Raw genomic sequence first — 17,268 nt, 5'->3', positions numbered from 1 at the left:
ATTTATCCCCATGCTCCCGGCTGGGGCTGCTTCATGGCCAGAGAGGGGGCCGGTTTCGAGGAGATGAGGGGAGGCAGCCAGGAACCAGCACCTTCCTAACCCCATGCTGCCTGCCCGGTGGCAGGCACGGGAGCACCTGGCGACAGTACCATAAGAAGGCTAAAGCAGGTACAGGGGTGAACAGAGTCGACCCAAAGCCAGCACAAGCCCACTCCCATGGCCGTGCCCGGGGACTCAGGCTGGCCCCGTTACGTTACCGGGAGCCTGTAACCCCTCAGGGCTGCCCTGGGACAAAAGCTTCTTGTTAAGGGGTTTTAGTACAGCCACGGGCCATGAGCAGTGGCCGCTTGCTCTGCCCCAGCCCCCTGAGCCCCCAGTTCTCTGTCAGCCAAATCGCAAAAGTCACTACTGTTCCAACTGCCCCAGGGAACAATGTGAGGCTTTATGTGGATCAACTGCGCCCCACTGTCCCGCTGACTCAGGGATCCTGAGATGGGGCTCCCAACTCCTCTCTCGCCCAGATTCCCAGCCCCAACGCCTCGCTTGCTCCCTGCCCTTTATCGGAATGCACGAATGGCAGCCACTTCAACACTTGCCAACTTACAGGATGGAAGGTCCTAATGATGCTCTGGGCCCTAGAGGGGAAATAAAGGGGCCAGAATGTTGTGCTTCCCAGCGAGGAAGGAGAGCTGGGGCAGGGGCACCGGGCTGGCCCCGTTACCTGACTCCTCACGTGCCTCCGCGGGCCTCTGTGTGACCGCCTCTTAGACCCAGCTTCTCACCAGCCTGGGATTATCACCAGATCATCTCCGCCTGGCCTGTGCCGCGTCTGAGCCTCGGGCTCTGAGAGGGTGAGTGGCTTGTCCAGTCGCCTGACCAGTAAAGGGCAGACTAATGTACACAGTGAACGCTCAGGAGTCTCTGGGAGATCTCTTCCAAACGGTCCCCACGCCTCCACTCCTCTAGCGCAAGAGTCTCAGGCACAAAGCTATCAAAGGGTCAGGACTCATGCCAAGGGGTCAGGACTCATGCCAAAGGGGTTATGGGCTCAGGGAGAAGGGGTCCAGCCCAAGTCTGTACAGAGGAGGGTTTGTTCCTTTGTATTAAGGTTTTCTGTCAGGCTCCTTCCCTTCCCCTCCTCAATTTGGGTTTCTTTAGCCTTCTGGAAGGAGCCTTCTTATGGTACCGTGCACAGTCAGTCGCTATACAGTGGACGGATCCCTGAGTCTGAATCCAGAATCACCAGCTACTCAATATTGTCAAAGTCACTTCGCAGCCCGGAGCCTCAGTTTGCGCACCTGCAGAATGGGGCAACGCTTGCCTCACGATGCAGCAGAGAGACTCAGATGACACTGTGCGCCAAAGCAACCAACAGCAAGCGACCACCCAGCGGGTGAGATCCGGGGACATGCATATCCCATCACGAGGCTGCACCCTGTCTTCCTGGACAGGAGTCTGTCCTGAGTTTTTCTATAACCACTGCCGTCACCACTTCTCTGCAACCTGGGCAGCCTGGTAGGGAAGAGCCCCACTCTGCCTCCCCCCATCTTATTTCTAGTAGCCACCCCTCCCTTGGTCCAGGGGGGCAGTCTTCACTGCCTGATCCAGGATCTTTGGCTAGGACCTCCCCCGATGTCGGCATTCGACTCCAGGGAGCACGTGTAAAACTTCAGGCAAGCCCGCAAGCCCGCTGATCCCTGATCCATGGAGGAATCCCTCCAACATGGCAGAGGGACTGCTGGTAGATCTGAGGGCCCCAGGGACACGAGCCAGGTCACTGCATCTCATGACATCTCATAAACTCCTAAGAGGAAAGCTCTGGACTCAGAGACGTCTGGGCCTCTCCTGAGAGCATCTCTGCGGCCCTCTGTTCCCCACGAAGACAGCACATCCATCACACGCCTGTTTTCCAAACTGCTACGTTTCAGGGACCTCACATAAGGCAGGGGAGTGGGAGACTGGTGTCTAAAAGCTTCTCCTGTCTGACCTCTGTGGGATGTGATGATCTGGTTATAACAAACAGCCTCTGGCCCCGGCACAGTCATACGCACATTCCACATCTTCCAGACAACTTCTGATGGCATGCAGCTTCCCACGCTGCTCCCCTGCCCCAACCAGGATCCCCCAAGGCAGGGACTCTGGTGCTTTCTGGATGGTTCCTTCCTTTGACTCCCACTCACCCGCTGGTGCTCAGGTCAGGGAACCGAGGGCTCACATTTCCACTCCTCCTGGGTCCTTCAGAGTGACCTTGGGCTGACCCACACCGCCATATGGCTCCCCTTATCTTGGCTCCAGCCCACAGCCCCTCAGGATCCCTCCCGCCGCATTTCTGGAGGCTGTGGTTTCTTCCTCCCTGCCCCCAACATTGTACCCACCACCCAGAAACAGTTGCACATGACTTTCTCCTATCTTTTGGCCCCACCCTACCCATCCGGTCAGCACCAAACCACGCCGCCTGGAACATGACTCATCCCCTCCCCCAGCTTTTGGACATTCAGACTGGGGGACAAAGGGGAAAGAGAACTTGGATGGGGACACTGGCTTGGGGGAGGGGGACTGAGAGGGCTGATGGACAAAAAGCTGGGTTAGAGCCTGGGGGTGGTGACATGCCCCATGTTCGATATGCCCAGTGAGCACGCACACACAGGTATAATTACACACACAGGACCCGGATTATAAAGGAGAGTATGGCCTATTGGGTGTATATTATGAATGACAGTTTGTGTACTGAGGGCATGTGGAATGAGGCCGAAGGCCTAGCCGCTGCTTCAAACACATTAGGGTTATTGTGGGTAGAATGACAGGTTGCAAAGAGGTGAGTGTGGGCTCTACCTTCATTTAACAGCCTAACCTGGGCCCTCCTCCAAGTCCCCTCCCCTTCCCTGGAGCAGCCACGGCAGTGGTTCCCAAACTCGCTGCCCACAGGAATCACCCGGGCCTCTTTAAGAAAAAAAAAAACATTGCCCCCAGAGAGCAGAGTTCGTAGCTGGGGAGGGCAGCCCAGGCATGGGGAGTTTCCAAGTGATTCCAATGGGGCCCTGAAGTTTGGGGGCCACTGAGCCCCAGGGCTTCTTTTTAAAGCTTCAGCTCCATCTGCCTAATGGTTAGCAGCCTTGGGGCAGGGCACGCAGTGACACGGGATGGCCACTGATAGCTCCAAGCTACTTGCGGAGATGACAACCGTTCCCCGGGCTCTGGGCTACGTGTCCTACAGCCAGCGGATTACTCTCAGTACTCTTACCGCCTACCGTGTGGCCGTGGCCATGTGAGCAGAGCCAGAAAGTGCTAGAACCCTGCCTCTTGGAGGAGGGGGGGCTGCGGGGTGGGGCGGCGGGGGGAGCGCTGGAGAGAAGGGGCTGGGGTTGGGGCTAGGATGGGCCAGACCCAGGGCTCTGTGATGCCTCCAGCCAGGGGCACTGCCCACAGCCCCCTGGATTTTGGCAGAACAAGAATGAGGGCTCTGGGCTCAGAGGGGCTGGCCAGCAATTGTGGAGAGTGGCAGTTTTCTGTTATCAACTCGACTGGGTGGATCTGTGAGGATGTTTCCAGAAGAGACGAACATTTCAACTGGCAGAATGAGTCAAAACGATAGGCCCCGCAGTGTGAGGGGTACCACCCCGTCGGGAGAGGGTGTGGGTAGAATAGAAAGCAGAGGAAGGGCGAATATCCCTCTGTCTAAGCTGGGACGTCCACGTTCTGCCCTCGGTCACTGACGCACCTGCTTCTCAGGCCTTCGGACTCCAGCTGAAACCACACTGCCCTCTTCCCTGGGCCTCCAGCTTGCAAAAGGCAGATTGTCAGGCTTCTGAGCCTCCAAAATCATGGGAGCCGAACTGTTGCAACATTTCTTTCTCTAGCTCTTGCTCTGTGTCCTGTCATTTCTGCTTCTCTGGAGAGCTCCAACACACGGTGCTTCAAGAAGGCTACAGTAAGAGCCTAAAGGCACCTCCAGGCTCAGGGCTGACTTTGTGTGGGACTCTGGGTCCGTCCTTCAACCTGTCTGAGTCCAAGCTCAGCAGGGAGGACCCACGATGAAATGTGATGTGGGCAACGATTACAAAAGTTCATGGTCTTCTATTTCTTAAGCACTTAGCACAGCAGCCAATGCCTAGTGGGTATTTCAGACGTATTACCTGATTGGTTCTTTTCATAGTCACAGGACTGGTACTGTCATCACCCCCCTTGTACAGATGAAGAAAAGAAGGCCTGCTGAGATCAAGTACCCTGCCCAGGTTTAACCATGTCTGTTTATTTCAGCCTGGACTACCTCCTGAAGGTGAGAAAAGGGCAACTGTCGCTTTTCCTAAGTGGACTAGGGCATTTCCCCAAAGCACCCCAAATATGTTTGCTACACAAAAGAAACGCAATGCCCATGATTTTTTCCCATAGGAAGAATCCTTCCTTCCAGATAGAACCTTGTGCAATTCTGCCAAAGACCGTGGGGCACATAGAGGCCTTGGGAACTAAGTGGGTCACAGGAGAGTGGCCCAGGAGTCCCCCCAGAAGGATCCGCATATAGAAGCTGCTCTGGCCAGCGTAGACAGTGGCCTGGGGCAGGCGTGAAGGCTATTCTGCTCCACCCAGGCTAACGGAGCAACTCGGAGCTGGGGAGACTGTACAGAGCGGGCTTTCCTCTCTGCACCTTCCACACACACCCCCCACCCCCCCAATTCCTGCCCTTGCTGGTGAAATTGGAGATGCCTTGGAGGGTGTGAAATGCCAGCTTCTGGGTCAGAGGCTAACCTGAAAAGTAGATTTCGGAAACCTGGGTGGAGATTTGAATCACTGCAGGGATTAAAATGGGACTCTGGCAATCCGCTCCAAATGGATTCTCTAACTGGGCCGTCTGCCCCCCAACTATGCTCTCAGCTCCAGGCCCCAGTCCTCCACCCCACTGCCACGGGGCTCCCCCCTCTTCCTGCCTACAGGGCAGAGCAATAAAATCGTTCATGCTGCAGCCAGGGGTTATAAAAGCTCAGCCCTAGCCTTTGCGTCCTAGCCACAGCCTAGGAGAGGTCCCAGGAGTGGGGAAGCCTCTCTCCAGGGTTCCAGATGCCATAGAACAATGGGCAGGAGGCAAGAAAGTAGGAGGCTCTTGGCTCAGCCAGAGGCTCACTCTCAAGGAAAAAGGGCTTCAGTGGAGGGTTAGAGAGGAAGATTAGACCGCTGCCTCCTGAGGGGTCCAGCCCCTACTGGGATTTCCCGGAAAAGAACACAAGCGACAAAGTTTCCCTAGAGTACGGGTATGGGGAGGCGGGTATGTCCCCGTCAACTTCCCTCTCTCCACACTGGCTACCCTTCCAGGCCCCTGCCTGAATAGGAGAACCTAGCTTGTGCCTGCCCAGTAAAGATGGGCTATAAAGTCTTCCCACCATGACCACCCCCCAATACTCCATGGTCTACCTATGTCCGACGTCAGTGGTAAATCAGTAATCTGGGGACAGATTAGCAGTGAAACCCTACTTCCACTGTCCACAGGATCCCCTCACCCTCCGTCCCGGCCCACGCTCTCAATAGCAGTTTTACTGGGTCCCTCACTGGCTCCCCAAATTCTGCCCATCTCCTCTCCAACTCCCACTCTCTAAGAGGGAGGAGGGAGAACGGCTTGGGCCAGGCCTGAGCTTCTCCAGCTGTCCAGTTATCTAACTGTCCCCACCTCTCCAGTCCCCCAGAGACAGGGCCTCTTTCTTAGCAGAAAAGGGACTGGTGTGTGTGTGTGTGTGTGTGTGTGTACAGCAGGAGACTCCCTTTGAGTACCTACATCTCACCCACCCTCTTTCCTTCCAGAATTCCTGCTGCTTGGGTCACCGTTAGTCCCTCGTTACCTTTCCAGGCCCATTTGCTGATAATCCCCCAGTCCCTCCATTGCCTTCCCTATCCCCAACCACCCTGGGGGCCAGGTCCACCTTCCAGTCCCTCCACAAGGTTCCTTCTGGTTCCTAACAAACACACTGAGTAGAGGCTGGTTTCTGTTCCCCTTCTTGCAATCTGGGCCAAAACATGGAGGTTGGCCAGCTGTCTGGCCAGGCAGGGTAAGGAGCAGCAGCTCTCCCAGAGAGTGGGGACCTCCTGTGGGGCCTCTCGCCAGGTCGTCCTTCAGCAAGCTTTCCAGCCTTCCAAACCAGAGAGGAGAGGTAGCATCTCCTTGGCTCCGGAGGGACAGGGGACAATCCACTCTTATGCCCCCCCCACCCCCCTCCATGTCTCCACTCTAGGAAAGTGAAACAAGAGGGTTGGTTTATAGACTCCAAAACGTCAGGGCTGAGAGGCCTGGAGCCACCTCACTGACCTGTACAGAGGTGACAAAGGAAAGCCAGAGAAGGAAAGGGACGTGCCCAAGACCACAGGGCAAGAACCCGTGAACTCTGATTGCTGACCCAGGACTTTCTCCTCTAGAGCAGAGGCAAATTACCCCAAGAAGGGAGTTAGCATTTCTGGAGAATCAGCACCTGGAGGGCTCTGGGAGGGATGAAAGAGAAGTGGGCAACAGGCTGGTCGGCGAGAGGCTGGAGGGGGCGGCAGCGGAATTCCCCCGGGGCAGAATGAAAGGGCCGGGCTTTGGGGAGCCTGCACAGGGGTGTAGACAAAAGCCCCACGACATGACCCTGACTAAGTCTTGTGCCTCTCCTGGCCTGCCTTCCACCTGCAGGCCTCAGTGCGACCGGGACCCCGGAGCGCTCGGGCTCCTGGGTCCCGCCGGGCGAGCGAGGGTGCCTTACCTTCTTGAAGTCGGCGGTGAAGGAGACGAGGGTGCCGTCGGGCTTGCGCAGCTCGAGGCTGATGCTGTCGGCGTCGCTGTCCGCCTGCAGGCTCTCCTCGGTGACCTGGCCATCGGGCAGCCTAACGCGGACCCGCAGCTCGGCAGGCGCGCCCGGCCCCGCGCCCACGCCCCGCGCCGCCCCGAGCAGCGACACGAGCAGCGGCAACAGCAGCAGCAGCGGCGCGGGGGGCGCCGTGGGGACCCCGCGGCGGCCGGGCGGGCGCATCCCCGGGAGCCCGGCCGGCCGCGAGCGTGCGGCGAGGAGCGCTGCCAAACTTCGCGCGAAGTTACCGGCTAGTTCGGGACGCGTGGCAGCGGCTCCCCGAGGGGCTCAGGCGCGGGGGGGCCGAGACGTGGCGCGGACGCACGTGGGCTGCGCTCCGCCGCGCGCCCCCCGGCGGCTCCGAGGCGGACGCGGCGCTCCCGGGGCCCCCGCGCCCGCCCACCGGCCCAGCGCTGCGACTGCCGCGGCCCCGACTCCGGAGCTCCGAGACTCTGTTTTGCACTTTTCATTCAATCCCACCCCCCGTCACTTCCTTCGGAAAACAGAAACCACCAGGACCTGCCTTAAAGAGACCGCGCACCTCTCGGCCCTTAAAGGGCTCGAGGCGGCTCCCCGCACTCCGGCGGGGGCCCGGGGGAGGGGGCGGGGGACCGCCGCACAGCGGCTTTGTGGGAAAAGGGCTCTTTCTCAATCTCCCTCCCTGCCGCGCCCCGTGCGACCTGGCTGTCCTGGCTGTCCCGGCAAATCCCGTCCTCCCAGCAGGGGCGGGACGGGTGACTCTTCCCCCCGCTCCTCCCCCGTCCCCCCCCCCCCACTTTGGCTTGTTCTTGTGCCACGTGGACGAAATAATCGGGCTTGGTGTTTTAGGGGTTTTGTTTGGTCTTTGAGTTTCTCTGACACAGCGAATTTCTAAAAAGTTTTTGCAAAATCAGACCTCACCTCTCCTTCAGCCTTTTGACTGCCCTGGGTCCGGAGGGATGAGCTGATGTTCTCGCCCAGCTTTGCCATCTCTCTGGTGAGATAGTTTGATAAGTCAGGCCCCCTCTCCGGAGGGGCCCCTTGGCTTGCCCCCATTTTGTGAGCTCCAGGGCACCTTTTCTTTTCAGTCTGATCTCCCCTGCTAGCAAGCCAGACTCATGGCCTGTCCTCAGTCCTGCCCACCTCCCCAGATCCCCACCCTCCCTCCCAGCAAATCCAGGGAGATTCAGGAAAATGACTAGGGCCTCAGGGCACTGGCGCTTGACCCACAGGGGTTTCTCCCACAAGTCCCAAGAAAATATGACTGCCCTGCGATGCACCTGAACCCCTTGCCAGGGTGAGGGCAAGGGGGATTGGGATTTCTGCTTCCTCTGAGTAACTGTATGCTTTGGGAACGTTTTAAAAATTCTTTAGGCCTATGTGTTGCCCTGTGTCTAGTGGGAGTTGCTGAGACCTATGATGTCCTGCCAATTACATTGGAACAGAAAGCCCCAGGGAAAACCTCAGAACCTATTGTTCCCCATGTCCACTTCACTTCTGTTTAGTGTCAGTCCCCCTGTTCCTTCTTAGATCTTGATCATAGATTTGAATTCTCTGTGGCCTCCTTCCCTTCCAAGTTCACCCCAGCACAGTGTTCTTATTAGTACCAAAGATGACACGGGGTACCCAGCCGGGTACTGTGACGGTGCCCATAGTAGGCCCTGACCCCATGAGCTGCAAGGTTGGGCCTAGAACCTGTCTCCTTACTGCCCAGCCAGGGCTCTTCCTACTGTACTCTGCCGCCTGCATTGATAGGACTGAAAAGGATTCAAGAGATTATCTAACTCAGTGTCTTCCAAATTTGCCTTATCAAAAGAATCATCTGGGCACTTGTTAAAAACAAAACAAAACAAAACAAAACAAACACCTGAGTCCCTAAATTTAGCCAAACAGACACTGGAAGGGGAAAAAAAAAATCCCTGAGAATTTGCATTTTTAACAAAGGCCCAGGTGATGCTTGATCTAAGAGGTACTTGACAGAGGGCTGAGCAGAGAGGATCTAAAACAAACAGGGTCTTTCCTGGAGAACTACTCTGGCCCCTAAGGAGTTTATCTTCACCTCAGGGAGATAAGGCAGGCTGTCAGAGAATAATGGATTAGCGCAAAGACTGCACTCCTGGGCCCTCCCACCCTGAGCTGGCAGGACTGAAGACGAGGTGGCCAGGGTTCCTGCCTGCTAGGCTACTCATCTCTGTCTAGCCTTCGAGCTGGGTCTTCTCACATGAGTCAGTCCACAGGGTCATTAGGGCCTCACCCACATTTCCTAACTTCCCCTATTTCTGGGCCTGTCCTCATCCATCACCCACTCTGCTCCAAGCCATGTTCCCAGGCCCCTTCCCCATCACCCAGTGAGATCTTGGAAGTAAGCAGAAAAGCCCTGTGTGTCTGGCTGCCTTTTTTTTTTTTTTTTTTTTTTTTGAGTCTCTGAGGGGCTGTCTTTACCTCTATTAAAATTCTGGGTTTGAACAAAGACAGAAAACCTCATCTCTTCTACCATCCCTTTGCCCTAATCAGCTTCTTCCTTTAATTTAACCACAGACCAAATTAGAATTTTCTTTTAAGATACAGAATCTGAAGTCTCGCCCCACCATGTGAGCCCCCATCTCTGTCCCTAGTCCTTCCTTTTGATTTTACCCAACCCATTCTTCAAGATCCAGGACAAAACCGGAGTTTCCCAGAAAGGCTTTCTCAGCTACTGACCTACAGCTCTGCTTTGTACTTCTCTCTCTGGCCTCTGGACTCCCACAATAACAATTATGATAGCACCTCCCATTCATTGTATCCTTATTATGTGCAAGTTCTGTGCCAAGCACTTTACGTGTATCATCTTAGTTAATTTTCATGGCAACTCTCCAAAGTAGGCTCTATTCTTAGCCCGTCTTTTACTGGCTAGGAAACGGAGGCTTGCAGAGGTTAAGTCATGTTCTCAGGGTCACACGAGGAGGTCCAGCAGGGACTCAAACACAGGTCTACCTGACCACAGAGCCCTTGCTAGAAACCACAACAATATGTGCCTGCCATGGCCCTTGCTTGCCGCCAGCCGCCTTCAGGCACACACCCTGCGCTATCGTCCCCCATAATCTAACGGTTTCATGTGTCATTGTCTTGTACCCTAGCCAGCCTGTCAGATTGTTCAAATGGGCCAGCCCCCATGCTTGGAGCACAGAGTGTGTCCCTTAAACCAGCCAGGCATAGAAGCATCCATTCTTTGTAACAGTAAAGGCCCTCAGAGGAAGAGCTCTAACGAGCCTAATTACCCTGACTACGACCAAACGGCCCTCATTGTCAGAACATTCTTTATGTCTAATCTCAAGCCCTCTGCCCCACCATAAACCAATTTCCTTTCTTTTCCGATCTGTCGCCCTAGGAGAGCAGTTGCGAGTAGTGGTTCAAAGCAAGGGACATCGGGATCTCAGTCCTGGAACTTGGCCACTCACGAGCTGCATGATTCAGTGAGCCTGTTTCTTCAACTGTAAAATGGGCCTATCAATGCTTACGTCCCTGGGCTGTCTTGACAATTACATGAAAGATGGTATACAAAACACTTTACAATGTGTTTGGCAAAGAGTAAAGGCCCAGTAAACCGTGGCTATCATTACTTAATGCTGTTCCTTCTCTCCCTTTGTATCACATATTAAATCCCTGTGTGGCCTGCACACGACCCCTTCCTCCCTTGGCTCACCCTCCACACACACACACACACACACACACACACACACTCGTTCAAGAACACTTTTTTCTCTGTATTCTCTTTAGGTCTTCCGATTTTATATTGCTCTTCACCTGGGAAGTGGGCCACCGGCCATCAAGTGGGAGGAATCTCCCCTTTGCTTTTTGGTCTTACAGTGCCTCAGTTTGGTAGGAAGAGAAATGCGACGCCATCTTCCAATCTGTGATGGAGAAGACAGATGCTGACAGGGTCCTGTAGAAGTCTGAAAAGGAAACTGAACCAGTCACCTCTATCCAGAGAGGGGAAAAATGTAATACGGAACTTGTCTTTGCAGCAGTAGAAAGATTTTTCTTTCAATTTCTTTTTGTGGCTGGCGTTTGGCTTGGGTTACGGTAGAGCCCTTGCAGATAGGGTTGGGCTGGCCACCTGTGCGTCGAGTCTGAGGAGGAACTGGGGAGGTGGTGGCGTGCTTGCTCTCCTTTGCCTCTCGGGGCCGCAAAGCGCCTCACCTCACTGCCCAAGCAGAAGTGCAAATCAGCTCTACAGCATCACACAGTGACTCAGTTACATAAACCCAAGGGTGTGGTGGGAAAGTGGTCTAGAGAGGCAGCGGGCCGGGGTAGAGAGTGGCAAGGAAAGAGAGGCCAGGACAGCTGGGTGAGCAACCGTTCTCCCCAGGCAGAAAACCCGGCAGAGGGGAAGTTTAGATGGGGTCGGTCCGAATCAGTGACTTTCAGGAAAGGAAAAGGAAGCTTGAATAATCAGAGCTGGAAGACAAGGTACGTCTTGCTCTGATTCCAGGCCTGTGATTCTAGAAGGTCCGGAACTTAACCATCTTCTTCTTCATGCCAGTTCTTCCAGGAGGCCATTCCTGCTCCTCCATCTGGATGCTCACTGGTTCATCCATCCATACCTTCATCAATCTACCCATCCATCCCCCCAACCATCCCTCCCTCCAACCATCCCTTCTTCCTTCCACACATCCATCCCTCCAGCCATCCATCCATCCCTCCCTCCACCCATCCATCCCTCCAACCAACCATCCCTCCCTCCATCATCCCTCCATCCATCCATCCCTCCCTCACTCCCTCCATCCATCCCTCCATCCATCTACCAATTCATCTAGGGTCAGGCACTACTGTGCTAGATGATATAGTACACAGTGGGCTAAGAGAAATGCAGCAATTCCTTACCCTGGGATGGAGCCTATAGCTGCAAGGGGAGTCAGTGTTAACAAAGTAAGTGTGAAAGCAAATATTTAAATTACAATTGTTGTAGCTGGTACCATGAAGAATTAGCGGGGACTCAAGCCTACACCAGGAAGCCTGGGAAAGCAGCAATGTCTAGGCTGACTTAAATGATGAATCAGGATGGATCAGCAGGGATGAGGTCCTGGGCAGAGGGAACAGCTTGTGTATGGGACCTGAATCTGGTGGGCTCTTGACCGGCAACTTGGTCAAGCACCAGGAGTGATGAGTTTGGAGAGGAGCTCTGAGTAATCCAGGAGAGTTTGGCAGAGGCCAGGTCATGCAGGCAATGCTAGGATGTGGGCTTTGTTTTCCTAAGAGTAGTAGGCAGTCACTGTGATAGGATGTGCATTTTAAAAAGAATGTTCTGGAAGTGGATTACAGCTGTCCAGATGAGCAATAATGGTGGCTTGCGCCATGGTGGCAGCAGTAGGAATGGAAAGACATATCAGACTTGAGCTGCTCTTCGGAAGTAGAATTTGGAAATGAGGTTTGATATTTCTTTGTACTTGGGGATGAGGGAGGAGAAGGGTCAAGGATAACTTTCTGGTTTTGTCTTGGGCAGTGGGTGGCACGGTGAACTAAGATTGGGAAGCTGGGGGAGGAGCCCTCAGATTACTTTTTTGGTAGCTCTGCAACCTCTGCCTTTTGTTGTAATGATTTCACAGTATCTGTACTTGAAACCAAAGACACAAAAGAACCAAGGCCAGCTATTATGGGCACTGCTCAGATTAGAAGTCTAGCGTTCTGGAGCCTCGCCTAGCCTCCTTCTCTGACCCTACGTGGGTTTCCATTTCATTGCTGGGGACAGGGTATACTGGATCTGGCCCATCTTTGTAACCACCTTGAGCTCCTGAGCCTGGTACACAGAGGATGCTAAAAAATAAGGTCTTTTATAGCCCCGTATACCTGGCACTCTGCTGTGGGGAAGAGAATCTGGAGCACAGGTCCCTGCCCTCAACAGTCTTAGTGATGTGTGGTCTGTGGAGAATGGGGCCCTCCAGGTAACAGGCTGGGCCTCCTCATGAAAACAGAAGACCTCAGGCCATTTGCACATGCCGGTAATGCTCCCCTCCCCCTGGAAAACCACAAGAAATACAGAGTATACTCCAGATCACAGCAGGCACTTATGTGTGTCCCTGAGGGCATCCTGTCTCCTCACACCCGTTGATTCCATCACAAGGGTGGGTACTTAGAGACCTTAAAGAAGAGGGGCCTTGCCTCTGCTCTAGGGAACCAAACCCTCAACTCCAACAGAGATCTTAGTACGCTTGCAGCAAGAGGAGGGGGCCAGGCAGAGTTGTGTGATTTCTATTTATTATATTTTTCATGGCTTAATGTTGTTTCCTTTATGCAAAGCCCTGAGGAAAATTTATTACTAAAAAAATTGATTTGATTTTAGCCCAGCTTCTTACTGCTCTTACAAAGTTTATGAACACATTATGGCTGGGACGAGAAGTCATGTCTGCTCATTAGGAAGCTGGCTGTGAGCAGGTTGGGCCTAGACGGGGGCTGTTTCGGACCAGAGCCATTGGCTTTGCCTGTTGAAGTTGCTGCTGGGTCCCTACCGCATGTCTGTGTGCTCTGGCTCCCATCTGGCTGATGGTATCATTGGGGCTTTGACAGGATGGCCTAGGAAGGGCCTAGGGTTACCCAGAGAGGGAGGGTCAGGTCCCAGTAGGGGCCAAGAGTGGGGATCACATCTCTTCCTTATCTGATGGAAAAGGGGGTGCCCTCTCTCTCTTCTCCAAATCAGAAACTCAGAACCACCATCACTCTGATGATTTCTTTTTTCTAAGATTTAGGTTTACATTTCTGAGCAAATGGAAAGATCCCTTGTTTATTGAAGCGAAAACAGTATGATAATATATACATTATCCATTCAGATCCCAACAGAGCTTTACATTGTTTTAATCGATTTTGTTCTCTGAGGCAATTTTAAGTTCACAACAAAATCGTGTAGAAAATTGAGCACTTTCTTGGGGGCACCTGGGTGGCTCAGTGGGTTAAGCATCTGACTCTTGATCTCAGCTTGGGTCTTTTTTTTTTTTAAGTAACCATCATGTGCCCAGTATGGAGACCACCAAGGGGCTCAAACTCACAAGCCTGAGATTGAGACCTGAGCAAAGATCAAGAGTTGGACGCTTTAACTGACTGAACCACCCAGCCACATCATCAGTTGAGGTCCTGATCTCACAGTCGAGAGTTCAAGGCCCTGCCTTGGGCCCCACGTGGGAGTGGAACCCACTTAAAAAAAGAAAACCAGAACACCCCCGTTTACTCCTTGCTCCAGTACACACACAGCTCCCCGCATTATCAACATCTCTCACCTTAGAGACAATCAATGTGCCTGCATGGACATGTCATTATAGCCCACCTATAGTTCATACTAGGGTTTATGCATTGTGTGGTACACTCTGTGGGTTCTGACAAAGGTATAATGACATGTATCCACCATTACAACATTAGAGTATTTCCACTACCCTAAACTCACCTATCATCCCATTACAGATACATATATTTAAGATGCCTATAATGGCCTTGGGCTACTGGGGAGAAAATAAAGCCTGATCGAAAAAAAAAAAAAAACCAACACAAAAAACCCAAAACCTGATTGGTATTTATTCCAAATGCCCTTCTGAGCTTTGTGGCTTCTATAAAGTTAGCCCTTCATGCTGTCTCCTATTCTGTTTTTCTCAGCATTATTTCCTCCATGGATCTCCATATATCAACTCGGTTCACATGTTTTTTCTAATAGTTCTAGAACATGCCATGGTGTAAACAGTTGATAGCTCACTCTAGTCATTTGTTATTATCTTTCTACTCTACGATCTTGCAGAAAAGATTTAGAAGGAGATCAGAATATGATTCGTATATGCATCGATATAATATGAGTAAGAACAATGCTTTTTTGCCAAGGTTGATGCCCCAGACATGAGCTTTAAGCTCTGCCTCCTGCTGGTGCCCTATCTAGCTGCCCCAGAGACAGAATGTTCCATCTTTCTTTTAATGTCCGTGAAGGGAAAGGACCCTAGAATGTCCGGAGGGGACTTAATTACACGCAAGTTGCAACTAGAAAGTTCTTTCCAATGCACAACACAAATCTCCTTGAATTTAAGCTTTCTACTTTGTTCTCGGTGTGGACAGTTTTTCTCGCCTATGTATGGTGTTCCTGTGCAAATCCGGAGACTGTGATCAGTAATAGGAATCATTTACAAACGCTGATATTCCATTAGAGAATGTCATGGGCTTTTCGTGAATTCTCATCAAATCCTAAACAACCCTCTGAGGTAGGTACTGTTTTTTTCTTAAAGATTTTATTTATTTATTTGACAGAGAAAGAGATCACAAATAGGCAGAGAGACAGCAGAGGAGGAGGGGGAAGCGGGCCTCCTGCTGAGCAGAGAGCCTGATGCGGACCCTGAGATCACGACCTGAGCTGAAGGCAGAGGCTTGACTCACTGAGCCACCCAGGCGCCCCTGAGGTAGGTACTATTATGGTTTCCATTTGACAGATCTGAAGAGTGCCCAATCAACCCCAGCTTTAAAAAATTATCTTTCTTTATGTTTGTTTCCTGTTTGAAATTTCAAAGTACCTCCCCCCAGTACCCTACTGATTAAAAACGAAACAGCGAGAAGCTGTGTGTGTGCCCGGGTTGCTTACTGGGAGCCTGGGGTCTTTGGGTTCATCTTCTTCATGCTTCTAATACCTCTGGGAGACAGTTATTATTCATCATTTAGTAGGGGAGGAAATCGAAACTCAGAGAAGTGAATACACTTGCCCAGTGTCACGCCAGAAAGGAGTGGGGCTAGACCTAGAACCCAAATCTAACTCCAAGGTCTTAGGCTTCAGGCTCCGCCTTCTGTCTGTCCTAAAGGTCCCTGTGCCTATATCAACTACACAGTTCTTCATTTAAATATATATATATACATATATATATATATTTATATTTATATATATATTTAAGTATACATATTATATATATATTTTATATATATAAATATATATATTATATATATATTTTTTGCTGCCTCCTGGAAACTGGAGACCTGGAAGGCCCCTCTCTGTGTTTGTGGTTGCGCCAGTGACCTTGAACAGTCAGAGAGGACCAGAGCAGCTTGTAAACCCAAGACCTGGGATGAAGTGCAGGTGGGGGGGACCAGGTCAAGGTCATCAGGGTGACGGCAGAGGGTGAGGGACCTGGTGCTCACAGCGCATTTGGAACTTCCCTATCACTTCTTGCAAATACTGAAGGGGACGTGTGGAAGGGCTTGTGATGGCGTCAGAAGAGGACAGAGAGCAGGAATTGTCCCTCCGGCAGCCAGGGGCTTTGCAGTTTGAGTCTGTTCCAGGACCCTAGATTAGGGAGGGATTCCAGCTTTGGTGTTTGTTGGGTCTGAATTTAAAATCTCAGACCTTCCATCTACTTGTGTGAAATTGGGCCAGAGACAGCCCTGCCCGCATGCAGAGTCTGTTCCCTTCTGTGTAAAATGGGGATACTCATTCCTACAGTAGTGGGTTCTAATAGGGTCGAAATGTGATGCAGGGCACCATTAGCCCAGTGTCTGCCCCCAGTGGAGTCCAGTAGAACCTTTTCTTTCCCCTTACTTTGCTGCCTTCCCTGTCCTCTGGTCCTGGAGCAAGTGTGGGGTGTCACCTTGTAACACTCTTGGGGCACCTCAGCTGCTTCCTGTCTCTTTCTTGTCCCTCAGAACCCCAGCTCCAACCCGCTGCCCCTGAGTGCCCCTGAACTCTCCTGGAGAAGGGCGAGGGAGCCACGAAACCCAAGCCAAACCCTGGCTTCCGGGGGTAGAGCCCTTGCCGCTCCCCGCTTCTGCCCAGACCCTCCTTCTGGTCCTCCCCTCCTCTTTTTCCAGCTCCCTGCTGTTAGCAATGGCTCACACATCAAAGGACACCCCAGCAGGGATCCTTAACTGCGGATAACTTTGGGGTCCAGAATTCTGGAAATTAGAGGCAAACCTTTGCGTGTATTTTTCTGTAACTAGAATCCTCGGGGATCCCTGATGTATCTGGCTAGATTTGAGGTGGAAAAGGGACTCAGTGGGGTTTCTTCTGCATGTTCTAGAACTTTTCTTTGAATTTGGCAACTTGCAACTTGAGTAGGAAAATTCTGGTCCCACCCACAGAAGGGAATGATAACCGGAGATGCAGGACCCACCTCTTCCCTGAGGGAGGGAATTCTTAGGGGAAGTCAGACTTTTGGCTTAGGCCCTACAGAGCAATTCATAGTCTCTATCTGTTTGGCTCCCTCACTCATTCGTTCATTCATTTCATCAGCCAGCATTTACTGCTTCCTACTGTGTGCTTGGCTTTGCACTAATACTGGACACATAGACAGCAGATGATTGTTCTTTCAAGTGTGGTCCTATGGACCAGCCTCATTAGAATCCTGTGGGTGCTTGTTAAAAATACAGACCCTTGCAGCTCAGCCACTGAGGGCATTGCCTGGGACTGTGCATTTTAAATAGGCTTCCTGGGCTCATTAAACAAGTCCAAAGCCATTGCTAGAGCCTGGCATCTTTCATAGCCCTTGGCATTGGTGTGCGT

The 17,268-nt window shown here is 52.4% G+C and overlaps 1 protein-coding gene across 2 annotated transcripts in view; it reads right to left on the bottom strand.

Annotated features, from left to right (window-relative positions):
• POU2F3 (POU class 2 homeobox 3) overlaps positions 1 to 7,411 on the bottom strand; it is a 103,251-nt gene extending 95,840 nt beyond the window's left edge. The window contains exon 1 of one of the 2 annotated variants that reach the window (XM_032868742.1): positions 6,720 to 7,411. In XM_032868742.1, the coding sequence (XP_032724633.1) occupies positions 6,720 to 6,986 (267 nt within the window). In that variant the 5' untranslated portion in view covers positions 6,987 to 7,411. The remainder of the gene's footprint in view (positions 1 to 6,719) is intronic. The other variant, XM_032868741.1, reaches the window with a different exon arrangement.
• Positions 7,412 to 17,268: the final 9,857 nt, after the last annotated feature.

Source organism: Lontra canadensis, unplaced genomic scaffold (assembly GCF_010015895.1).
Source record: "Lontra canadensis isolate GAN:19392208 unplaced genomic scaffold, GSC_riverotter_1.0 scaffold36, whole genome shotgun sequence".
Classification (NCBI taxonomy): Eukaryota; Metazoa; Chordata; class Mammalia; order Carnivora; family Mustelidae; genus Lontra; species Lontra canadensis.
The sequence above is the reverse complement of the archived record's forward strand: the minus strand, read 5'-3'. Positions and strand labels throughout refer to the sequence as shown.